We start from the raw sequence: 13,072 nt of genomic DNA on the forward strand, positions 1-13,072 counted from the left end.
CCAGACACTTCCTCCAGCTCTTCCGAGGGGAGTCCGAGGCGTTCCCAGGCCAGCCGAGAGACATAGTCTCTCCAGCGTGTCCTGGGTCTTCCCCGGGGTGGGACATGCCTGGAACACCTCCCTGGGGAGGCGTCCAGGAGGCATCTGGTACAGATGCCCAAGCCACCTCAGCTGACTCCTCTCAATGTGAAGGAGCAGCGGCTCGACTCCGAGCTCCTCCCGGGTGACCGAACTCCTCACCCTATCTCTAGAGGGAGCGTCCAGCCACCCTGCGGAGGAAACTCATCTCGGCCGCTTGTATCCGCGATCTTGTCCTTTCGGTCACTACCCAAAGTTCATGACCATAGGTGAGGGTAGGTGCGTAGGTTGACCGGTAAATCGAGAGCTTCGCCTTTCGACTCAGCTCCTTCTTCACCACGACGGTCCGGTACATCGGCCGCATAACTGCGGACGCTGCGCCGATCCGTCTGTCAATCTCATGCTCCATCATTCCCTCACTCGAGACCCCGAGATACTTGAACTCCTCCACCTGAGGCAGGAATTCTCCACCCACCCGGAGAAGGCACGCCACCCTTTCCCGATGGAGAACCATGGCCTCGGTTTTGGAGGTGCTGATTCTCATCCCTGCTGCGTCGCACTCGGCCTTAAACCGCCCCAGCACATGCTGAAGGTCCCGGTCTGATGAAGCCAACAGGACAACATCATCCGCAAAAAGCAGAGATGAAATCCTGAGGTTCCCAAACTGGATCCCCTCCAGCCCCTGGCTGCGCCTAGAAATCCTGTCCATAAAAATTATGAACCGGTGACAAAGGGCAGCCCTGCCGGAGTCCAACATGCACCGGAAACAAGTCTGATCTACTGCCGGCAATGCGAACCGGACTCCTGCTCCGATCATATAGAGACCGGATAGCCCTTAATAGAGGGCCCCGGACTCAGTACTCACTGAGCACCCCCCACAGAATGGCACGAGGGACACGGTCAAATGCCTTCTCCAGATCCATAAAACACATGTAGACTGGTTGGGTAAATTCCCATGAACCCTCGAGCACCCTGCGGAGGGTATAGAGCTGGTCCAGTGTTCCACAACCAGGACGAAAACCGCATTGTTCCTCCTGAATCCGAGGTTCAACTATCAACCGTATTCTCCTCTCCAGTACCCTGGCGTAGACTTTCCCGGGGAGGCTGAGAAGTGTGATCCCCCTGTAGTTGGAACACACTCTCCGGTCCCCCTTTTTAAAAAGAGGGACCACCACCCCGGTTTTCCACTCCAGCGGTACTGTCCCCTTCCTCCATGCAATGTCGCAGAGGCGTGTCAACCAAGACAGCCCTACGACATCCAGACACATGAGGTAGTCAGGGCGGATCTCATCCACCCCCGGTGCCCTGCCACTGACGAGCTTACGAACCACCTCAGTGACCTCAGCTTGGGTGATGGATGAGCACGCCCCAGAGTCCCCACTCTCTGCTTCCTCAGTGGAAGGCATGTCAGTGGGGTTGAGGATATCCTCGAAGTATTCCTTCCACCGTCCGACGATGTCCCCAGTCGAGGTCAACAGCTCCCCACCCACACCGTAAACGGTGCTGGCAGAGTACTGCTTCCCCCTTCTGAAGCGCCAAACGGTCCTCCAGAATTTCCTCGAGGCTGATCGAAAGTCTTCCTCCATGGCCTCCCCGAACTCCTCCCAGACCCGAGTTTTTGCCTCCAGGACTGCCCGAGCTGCGGCTTGCTTGGCCTGCCGGTACCTATCTACTGCGTCAGGAGTCCCACAGGCCAACATAGCCCGGTAGGACTCCTTCTTCAGTCTGACGGCATCCTGTACTTCCGGTGTCCACCACCGGGTTCTAGGATTGCCGCCCCGACAGGCACCAGAGACCTTGTGTCCACAACTCTGAGCCGCCGCGTCGACAATGGAGGCAGAGAACATGGTCCACTCGGACTCAATGTCCCCCGCGGCAATTGAGAGAAGCTCTCCCGGAGGTGGGAGTTGAAGATGTCCCTGACAGAGGGCTCAGCCACACGTTCCCAACAGACCCTCACAATCCGTTTGGGTCTGCCTGGTCTGTCCAACCGCCTCCTCCGCCAGCGCATCCAACTCACCACCAGGTGGTGATCAGTTGACAGCTCAGCCCCTCTCTTCACCCAAGTGTCCAAGATATGCGGCCGAAGCAAGCTCATCTTGATTAAGTTAAAATGTCCAACTTTAGGGCAGAAATAAATATATTTAAAGCCTGGTTCAAAACAACATTTAGGTCTCAATCGTTGGATTTCATGACATCTCTGAGGAGGTGGACTTTTTGGACCACATCAGGAGAACTTATTCAAAGCAAAGACTAATTGACAGTCGGCTCAGCCAATGACTAACCATTATCACGTCATCATCCATTATCATCATGCTACCACGCTTAATGAAGCAATTAGAAGTTTGTATTAAGCCTCCGACTAAACGCAACAGTCATTTTGCTATATCAACCTGTGAAATTGAATATTCTGCTATAAATGCCTGCTGGCAGCTCTGCAGACATTTCGGCAGGGATTAGCTAAAGCTAACTTTGATTGACACAGAACGTGATTGAGTTTACTGTTCTCCAATATCCTCTAGCCTCCCGATCTCTATTTAAGGCTATATATAAATTCACATAAGTGAATGGTTAAAAAAACCTCAATGGACTGAACTAATGTTATAAAGACAAACAAACAAAAAATCCTTCACAATGATGTGTGAAATTGATTTAATGTCATACAGAAAACTATATCTTCAAAATATTGATGTTAAACCAGGTGTTGTGGAAAAACCCATTCAATGCTCTTTAATACATTCTTTCCAACTAGGTGAATAACTGGACTGAAACTGATTGTCTAAGTTACCCAGAATAAGACTTGAGAAATGATCCAGATTTCAGTAGATTTAATTAAACAATTGCATGCAAAAGGATCAAAACGTACATGAGGCGTCTCGGTGCAGAATGACAATGAAACAAAGGAAACACACTGATTTTAAGGCTTAAGGGATGATTCATTCTTTCGATTGGAGTACAAAAAAACATCTTTAAGGTCACTGTTAATCTTTTTGAGCAGACTACCAGTCTGAACACTAAGGCTAGACTTTGCTGCTCTCAGCGGTTTTGGTTTAATAAAGTGGCCAAGGCTAAATTTTCCATCACACCAGGTCCCACCACCTGCCATGGGGCTCATAGTATTGCCAACATCATTATCAATTCTTTGAAATTTTAAACGAGTTTTTGTTCAATAAATGACACAATGAGGCCACTAACCTTTGCATGTTGTTAAACAATTGAGATTCTCTGTGGATTCTCTGTGGATTCTTACTGTGGATTTATTATTTTGCAAACAGGTTTGCATGAGTAAAAAAGAAATCCTGCTGTTCTTTTTCCCGTGTCTAAACTAAGGATCAATAATATTTGCTCATTTAATGTGAATTGTTACAGAAAAATACACAAAGCGCTTTTATGCTTTATAACTTCAACCTGGCACTGATGTGCAAAATAGCGATTGAGAGAGATATACTAAATGGCTGTTAGGTTTGAAAAGTCCCTATTATGATGTGGCAATTTCAGATAAAAACAACAATTTAAGGTAACATCTTCCTTTTAGTTCTGAATAAGGTCTCTTAGCACTGACAGGTCTTCAATTTGTGTTAGATGGGGGTCTTGGAGGGCGGACATCTGCTACAATAGCTCCCAAAGCTGTCACAGTCACTGATAAGTGGCTGATCTTGTTTTAACTTCGCTGTGCTGAAAAAGTAAAAGGTTATTTTCCACTCACATCATGGTGACATTTATGGCAACCTCTGGGACGTTTCGAAGCTGAGCACTGTTGCAATCCAGCTCCAGGTCTCGGCACTGACACAACTCTGGAACGGCACCCAGCACTGGCGAGACGGGGGGAGTCGGGGCATGAGAAGGACATCAGAGGACATGTCAATCAAGCGCTCATCCTGCAGATGAATGACTGGAGCTGTGTGGACAAATGGCAAACTGCTGGAGGACAATGTAAGCCTTAAGATTAAAGCAGCGGGGAGAAAATTAAATGAAACTTTATTAAAAGTGACTCATGAGACAAGCAGAAGTGGTCAGTAACAGACGTACCGAATATTCCGTGGTTAAGCCAGTTTTATTATATTAGATTAAACTCCAGTTTGGATATAGACGATCTGATTTAATAAAACAGATTGAATTGAACAGGCAGACGCTCACGGCCCGGATAAAAGCAAGTGACTGTAACAACATGTCAAACGAAGGCCACAAAAGTAAATAATGAAGGACATCAGTTCGAAACACAAACACAATTCTTTGTAAAGAGATAGTTCATTAAAATAAAACAAGACATGATGAATGCTTTTGGTGCTACTACTGTTTGCAGCCAGTAATGATGAAAAAGGGCATCTAAAAAAGGAATATTTCAAGACAAAACAAGAGAAAGACAAGAAACTACTCTATTCTATTATAGTGTTTTTTTCTCTTCCCTTTTACCACTTTTTTGCTCTAAGTGGATGTGCATACACGATCTTAAGTTATGAGAGCAGACTGCTGCTTTTCCCTTTGTGTGAATTTTGTTTTAATTTGAGGAGTTTCTCTAAAGCTTGTGATGATTTCCACATGATTATGGCAATTAACTTTTTTAAAAACACAATGCTGAGAAAATTGGCTCTACGGTCTTCTTGCCTGTTGGTACCTGAGTTTAACTAAAAAAAAAAAAAAAGAATAAAACAAAAAAGAAAAAAACACACGCAATGAGCTGTCTACTTCAGAAAATTGACTGTAATTAACTTAATTCTGTGTCAATTAAAATGATGTGCATAATGAAATGTTCCAGTTATTTTGATCTTACATTCTTTTTATGGTAAAATTAAGATCAACAGGTTTCATACTTCAATAAAGCTTCAACAGATGTACATTCCTTGAAACAATAATTATATTTATATATATATATATATATATATATATATATATATATACATATATATATATAAATAATTATATATATATAAATAATTATATACAATGTGTGCTTTCTATACAGATAAGAAACACCGTAAAGTTCAGTGTGCATTAGGGCTGTACAATACATTGAAAATCTATCATGTTCACAATATCAGCATGTGAAATATAAATGTGGCAAAAATGAAAAAAAAAAATATAAAAAAATAAATGCATCTATATTTCTAAGCACCTTGTATTAATGCTACAGATGTCGAGAAATAAATCACAGACTAGATGAACACTCACTTTCTTTATTTTTCTATAATTGTCTCCATATTTGGGGATGTTTATTAAAATTCCCCCCAATACTGCAGAAAAAAAATATTTGATGATAAAGACTATACATACGTATTAAGGGACCAAAAACTGTGAATCCAAGCAATTTGGAGTTACAACGAAAAATGTATCTGCAGCAAAATGGCAAATCATGTTAGCACAGGGAGCAATGGAGCGGTGTCAAAATAGCGTGGATACAGTCCATTATACACAAACGGTGGTCTTTTTTGTGCAAGCATCTCTCTGTTTGCTGCTACCTTGTCACAAGTCTTGTCTCCCATCAGCTGCTCGTTGCTCCAGCCTTCACTGAGGATGATTGTAACAAGTTTCTGTCATTCTTTTGTTGACAAAGTTCCCACCTTGAGGGCAAGTATAACACCTTCTTTCACCCTTCTCCTTCCGCCTACTAAGCAGCAGCCTATACATGCTTTTGTGCCTGTCTCTTTGCTACAGTTAACTGAGCTTGTGTGCAGTATGAAGACCTACTTCAATCCACTAGATGTGTTACCCACATCGTTACTGAAAAAAACATCGGCATCCATCGGCTCTGCTATGCTGCTCATTGTTCGCTGGTTGCTTTCCCTCTTATTTTAAACAGGCGGTTGTTCAGACACTTCTTAAAAAGTCTAACATGGATTCATCAACGTATTTAATTATTATTAAATGGCTATTGGTTTACTAAAAATGGTCATGGGTTCAATTTACGATAAGTGATTATAACTTAAACGCATTGTCGATGACTATACATTGTTTGAATTGGTTGATGCTATTTAAAGAAGATATGATTTTGTATTGTAAATGCATTACATCCATTGCTTTAAGTGGGCCGGTACGGAGCGGTACGCAGTACCGGCACTTCTAAATTTTACCCATCAGCGTACAGGAAATTATTTACTGTGTGCGGCGCGTACCGGTACTGTTCTTCCCAGATTCCCCATCAGTCAGTAACTCCCCCCGATCTCCCCAAAGTCCATGCGCGTCGCCACCATATATTTTGGGGGGGGGGGCGCGTCCCCCCCACTCTTGAAAAAAAGTCGTTCGGACCCCCCCACATTTGCTAGTCCAGCGTGTTTTCATTGCTTCACAATCAAATCCGTTCCACTTTATGAGTAGGAGATTACCCATATCTACAGAAATCCACTCCGCGTTTTACTTCTGTTTTTTAACACGGCAGCAGCAGCATCATTCAAAACATTCAGTCAGTCTGAGGCAAGCCGATGTGGAGATGCCGAGATGGACATAAGAAATTAAGTAAGTTACCAAGTTTTACCTTGAGTGGCCAAACAGCAAAATTGCGTTGTTCCATGGTCAAACACAGCCAGCTTATACATATATATCGACGCAGAGCCTACGGCGTAGGGTACGGCGTACGTTGCGCGTCACCGCGTAGCCTACGCCGTAGGCTCTGCGTTGGTGTAACGCAGAACCATAAATCAGCTCCGGAGCCGGCAGCAGACAGAAATCAGCCTTTATTCTGGCGAGGTTGCAAAAAACGTGCAAAAACGTGATTATGTACATTCACTGAGTGAATATTATGAAAGTAAAATATATATTTCTCGCTGTATGACGACTAAAAGCATTCTGGGATTTTATTTTGTCCCTAGAAAACTATTTTTTTCTTTTTAAATCAGAGGGTGTTGTGTAAAATTCCCACTGTGACGTACTGGGAGCCTTCACAGGTGTTGAACACTGGCCTGCTTCTTGTTACACCTCACATCCTTGATAATACTGTAGTGGGCCTGTATGGTTCATCTGGAAACAACAGGATTGAATAAAATGATGTTGTTGTTAAGAAATCTTGTAAGCCATTATTTTACTTTTTGTTGAATATAAGAAAATAGGGATAAGTAGTCAACTAATATAAAATAACATGACGCCGTGGGTTGGTTTTCCTCCCAACCTCCCCAATTTTTTCAGTCACCAGCCGCCACTGATATATAGAGTGTTAATAACTGGAAAGGTGGAGGATGTGGATGTGGTCAGTTCGTACCCAGAACTAAACCGCCATTCGTTGGAGGTACAGCTGGCCATGTTCAAACTTCAGTATCCCTGCAGCACAGTCAGTGAAGTGGTGGATACACTGAGAGCTATGCTGCCAGAGGTTCCAGGTCTGTTCACTCAAGTATAAGTGTTGGTCAGGCTTCTTCTTGTTGTGCCATGCTCCTCAGCAGAGGCAGAGAGAAGTTTTAGTGCCTTAAGAAGGCTCAAGACCTGGCTGCGTTCTTCAATGACTCAAAAGCGCTTGAACAATGTGGCTGTTTGCCACATCCACCAAGAGCATCTTGACAAACTTGACTAGAGGAGATTTGCCAGTCATTTGTGTCTGCAAATGACAAAAGAGTTCACACTTTTGGAGCCTTTGTATGATGGTTATGTTCTATTTGTAGAAATCCTGCTGTAAGCATGTACAGATAAAAGAGGAGATGGGTGAAGATATGGAACATTTAACAGGTTGTATTGAGTATTGAGTTATAGTTGTATTGAGTTATAGTTGTATGTTCTGCAGGTCACTGAATAGTTTGTATTTCATCATTACTTTTTTTTCAAGAGATTTTTTGTTGCATGACATTAATCCTCATTTAATAAAGTGCCTAAAAAGTGCCAAAAAAGTTGTCAGTGTCAGTCCTCTATGAATTAAACCAAAACATAATAGTAGTCAGTAATTGCAGACCATGCCAGCTCCAAGGAAAAACAAAGAGAGAGGGAGATTATTTTGGGTGTAAAATGCACCAGAATGCGGGAAATTGAATCTACTATTTTCAAAATTTTCTGGGGGAGGACCCCCAGACCCCCCCCAAAAGAGGTCCCCCCCCCACATTACAAAAGCTGCCGACGCCCATGCCAAAGTGTACAGGTTGGATTTGTTGATTAAGGTGTTTTGATGCTCAAAGCTTATATATTATATATATATATATATATATATACACACACAAATTTACATAGTCCCATATTTGTATGACCGGAGGGGGAGAGTACCGGCACTTATTTTTTCCCACTTAAAGCACTGATTACATCTAAATGTTTCGGAATGACTGTAACCTTAATGTGAGTGTCAAAAGGAGCACTGGTCTTATTTGACAGAAATCTAGAATATATTTTGTAGTAGAATTTCCTTTTTTTTCCTTTTCTATGTTTCTTTTCTTTTTCTTCTACTACCTCTTAAGGTTTGCTTTTAATTTTTGTCTTGTATTGTATATTATGTGTCGGACCCCAGGAAGAATAGCTGCAGTTTTGCTGCAGCTAATGGGGATCCAAATAAAACTATAAAAACTATCCTCCCTACACAACTTTATGCCTATTTCTCAGCTGTCTTTTGTTTCAAAGATCTCGGAGAAAGCGGTAGCTAACCAGCCCGTCCCTGCTCTGAATAAGCATAAGATCTTCGACAAATTTCAGTCTGGTTATCATCAGAGGCATTCGACCGAAACAGCTCTTATCAGAGATCCAATGATGTTCTGTCAGCATCTGACTCTGGTAAATATACTGTCCTGGTACTGCTAGATCTCAGTGCAGCATTTGGTATTGTGGATCACGGGATTCTGATAGCCCGGCTCATAGACAACGCTGGTATCTCAGGCAGCGCCCTCGACTGGTTTGCCCCGTATTTCTCTGACAAAACTTTCTTTGTAGCTGTTGGCCCGTTTCTGTCTTCGTCTGCCCTCCTATCCTGTTGGGTGTCTCAGGGAGCAGTATTAGGTCCAATTTTGTTTTCATTGTATATGCTTCCTCTCTGTGAAATCATAAGTCAGTCCCCAGGCATTTATTATCACATGTACGCTGATGACATTCAGTTACAATATTCTTTTAACCCCGAACTGATTTTTTAAATGTCCTGCACAATTGTTTGTCAGCTATAAAGGGTGTGGTTGGCCGACAGCTACCTTCAGCTGAACACAAATAAAACTGAAGTTCCCATTATTGCCCCTGTTGGCAGTGGAGGATTGCACTGGATCTTAAAACTCAGGTGTTCCCTCCTCCCTGAGGAACCTCTGTGTTGTTTTTGATCGAGCTATGTGCTTTGACAAACACGTTCACACTCTGTCTCGCATTTGCTTTTTTCATCTAAAAAAATATAGCTAAACTGAGAACCATTGTGCTGCAGGCTGACGTGGAGGTGATGATCCATACCTTTGTATCAGCATGGCTCGACCACTGCAATTTTTTATTTACAAGTCTCAGTAGGGCAGCCATTAATCACCTGCAGTTGGTACAAAATGCTGCAGCCAGGCTGGTGACAAGGTCTAGGAGGAGTTCCCATGTAAAAGGTGACATGATGTAACATGTTACAGGATTCATTTCAAAGTTTTAGTTCAACCTCTCAGAGCCTTCCGCGGTCAGACGGGGTCTGACCTGCTTCATGCCCATCAATCCAGTAGGTCTCTCAGGTCTGCCGGCCACAAATAAAAGCCAAAAATAAAAAACAGGTGGCAATTTAATACGGTACTTAATGAGCCTGACTTGATGATTGTATTAAGAGGAACTTGGCATCCCTCCTTGAAATAAATTATTCACCAGAAATAGCTCCATCATTTCTTTGGGAAATAGGGAAAGCTGTGCTAAGAGGACAAATTATTTCATACTCCTTCCATAAGAAAAAGAAAGAAGAACAAGAAACCTGCAAAGAAGATTAAAGAATTAGAGACTATGAATGTTAATAACCCAACACCTTAAATTAATTGAATGACTACCTAAACAAGAAGAATAAGACATGAACATTTTGAGTTCAACAATAAATCTGGCAAGTATCTGGCCAATCAGATAAAGAAAAGTAAGGAAAAATCAACAATATCCACAGTTGTTAATTCAACCAGCAACATCATTCACGAACCCCAAGCAATCAGTGATGAATTCAGGAACCTTTATAAGCCTGTATTCATCTACAAATAAACTAAACGTACTAGATTTTTGATACATTTCTGAACAATATCAAATCACCTTACCTTAGAAAAGACCAAGCAAAAGAACTTGATAAGCTTCTACCCAACAGAACTAATAAAGCACTCCAGGTTATGCCTGATAACATATCACCAGGTCCAGATTGCTTCCTCACAGAATTTTATACGCACTTTTGGAATATTCTAGCATCCATATTTATCACGTTAACAGCAAAAATTAAGGAAAAGTCTAAACTCCCTACAGAAATGAACACAGCTATGATTACTTTCTTTAAAACCTGGCAAAGATCTCACTCTTTCTGCAAGTTATTATTCGCTGTCTCTGATTAATGCTGACACGAAAAGAAAGTAACTCAGTTTGTCATCCACCCAGACCAAACAGGCTTTATTAAAGGCTGACACTCCTCCAATAACCTACGCAGACTATTTAATTTAATTCATCATTCATCACACACAAATACTCAGCCATACTTTCATTGGACGCTGAAAAAGCATTTGTGTAAGTGTTAACTGGGAATTTCTATTTTGGAGACTTAAAAAAAAAAATGTGGCTTTGGTGAATCATTTATTCATTAATTGCTTCCTGTCTGCTCCCTGTGCGCAGGGAGGCAGTGATGGTTCACAAGTTTACAATGCTTACCATCTAATAATAGACATTGAGTAATTTTAACCTCAGAATGCTCTTTTTTTTCACATATTTTTATTGGTAACCGATGACATACAGAAATCCAACACAAGCTACATGGTCCTCCGTATTTTTTTCCCCCATTTTCTGCTAAAACCTGAACAGAGCAGCACTTTCCAACAACCCCCCAACCCCCCTCAACTTTAGAAAAATAATGTAAAAAGAAAATTAATTAATTAGTAAATAAACAGAATAAAACAAACAAAACAAAACCTGTAAATGGTAACAAGAGTACATAAAAAGGATGAAAAAGAGACTATATAAAAGCAGCTAAATGAAATAAACCGAACACACAAAAAACAAATTAATTATACAAAAAAAAAGAAAAAAAAGAAGAAGAAAAAATAAATAAATTTAAAAAAAAAGTAAATAAAAAAAAAAAAAAAAAAGGGTAAATAAATACGAGGGATGCCCTGGGTGCCCACCTCACAGCATGAGAACATAGAATCAGCTAGGATCCAGACAGGTAAGAGTATTCACATAGGCGATGACAGGCTGCCATCTTATGTAAAAGTTAGCAGTTGAGCCTCTAATAGAGTATTTCACCTTCTCCAAGGACAAGAAGGACATCAAATCACTCAACCAGGAAGTAGGAGAAGGCGGATTGGGGTCCTTCCACTGTAGCAGAATACGTCTGCGAGCTATGAGCGAGGCAAAAGCCACAACATCAGAATGTTTCTTGGTCAGGCTGGTTGGTACAGAGGGCAATCCAAAAATAGCTATCAAAGGACAGGGTTCCAATGTAATATTGAGAGCTTCGCCTAATCTTTTGAAGAAACAGGACCAGAATTCGGCTAGTTTTGGACAAGAAAATAAAGTATGAGTATGGTCCGCTGGAGACCCGCCACATCTATCGCAAGTGTCACTCTTATCAGGAAACAACCTGTTGAGCTTAGCCTTTGTAAAGTGGATCCTATGTAAGACCTTAAACTGAATCAGATTTAGACGGGCACATGAAGAAGTAGAATTAACCCTGATTAGAGCCTCCTCCCACCATTCATCTGACATGTTTAGTTCAAGTTCCCTTTCCCATTTATCCCTGAGCCCCACAAGAGAGGCCAGTCCTGAGGAAGATATGAGATCATACAAAATCGAAATCCTGCCCTGGGCCTTGGGAAGTGAAAGCGCCTCAGTAAGAAGTGAACTTGATGGACGTTGAGGGTAAGAATCAAAGTGTGTTCGGGCATAATCACGAACCTGAAAGAAACGGAACCTATGAGACTGGGGTAAATTATACTTGACTTGAAGATCGTTAAAAGCGGCAAATGAGCCTTTTAAATATAAATCTGAGAAGTGAGTCAAGCCTCTCTCCCTCCACAAGGCAAACGTCACATCCAAATTAGAGGGAGGGAACAAATGATTATTGCAAATCGGGCTGCAAAAAGTGGGAGCAGAAAGCTTGAAATGTTGTCTAAATTGTTTCAAAATTTTCAAAGAAGAAAGCACAACTGGGTTTTTAATGTAACTAGGATAAGAAGATGTCAAAGGGGCACAAACCAGAGAGGACGGGCGAGAAGTGTTCTCCTCTAGTATGCACCAATCAAGACTGGGAGAGTTGCACCAAGCATGAATTTTTTGTAGATTGGCTGCCCAATAATAAAATAAAAAATTGGGTAATGCAAGGCCTCCCATACGTTGACTTCTCTGCAATATAGCCCTGCGTGCTCTCGGGTGTTTACCAGCCCAAATAAAGTCTGAGATTACTTGGTCTACCATACGAAAAAAAGATTTTGGTAAAAATATAGGAAGACATTGGAAAAGAAATAAGAGTCTAGGCAGAATGTTCATTTTAATAGAACTAATATTACCCATCACAGAAAGAGGAAGAGAATTCCAGCGCTTCACATCAGATTTAATTTCCATAACCAACTTTGCAAAATTATATTTATGGATAGAAGGGAAGGAGTGAGCAATGTTGACACCTAAATAACGAAAACTAGTGCGGGCCAGGCGAAATGGTAAGGTGCCTGACGGGATTTGTTTTGCCGCTTCATTAATAGGGAAGCACTCACTTTTTCCGACATTTAACTTGTAACCAGAAAACGACCCAAAGGTTTTCAAAATTTGTAAAATATTATCAACACAATTAACTGGATCTGTGACATACAGCAAAAGATCATCAGCATAAAGTGATACCCGGTGTTCCAGTCCAGATCTATATATACCAGTGAAGAGAGGGGATGATTTGAGTGCTATAGAGAGAGGCTCAATTGCT

General features: G+C 41.8%; 1 protein-coding gene across 1 annotated transcript in view; it reads right to left on the reverse strand.

Moving 5' to 3' along the window:
• The window catches only part of rxfp1 (relaxin family peptide receptor 1), a 180,392-nt gene that overhangs the window by 38,457 nt on the left and 128,863 nt on the right, over nucleotides 1–13,072 (reverse strand). The window contains exon 8 of the mRNA XM_061726495.1: nucleotides 3,785–3,890. Within this exon, the coding sequence (XP_061582479.1) occupies nucleotides 3,785–3,890 (106 nt within the window). The remainder of the gene's footprint in view (nucleotides 1–3,784; nucleotides 3,891–13,072) is intronic.

Source organism: Cololabis saira, chromosome 7 (assembly GCF_033807715.1).
Source record: "Cololabis saira isolate AMF1-May2022 chromosome 7, fColSai1.1, whole genome shotgun sequence".
NCBI classification, from domain to species: Eukaryota; Metazoa; Chordata; class Actinopteri; order Beloniformes; family Belonidae; genus Cololabis; species Cololabis saira.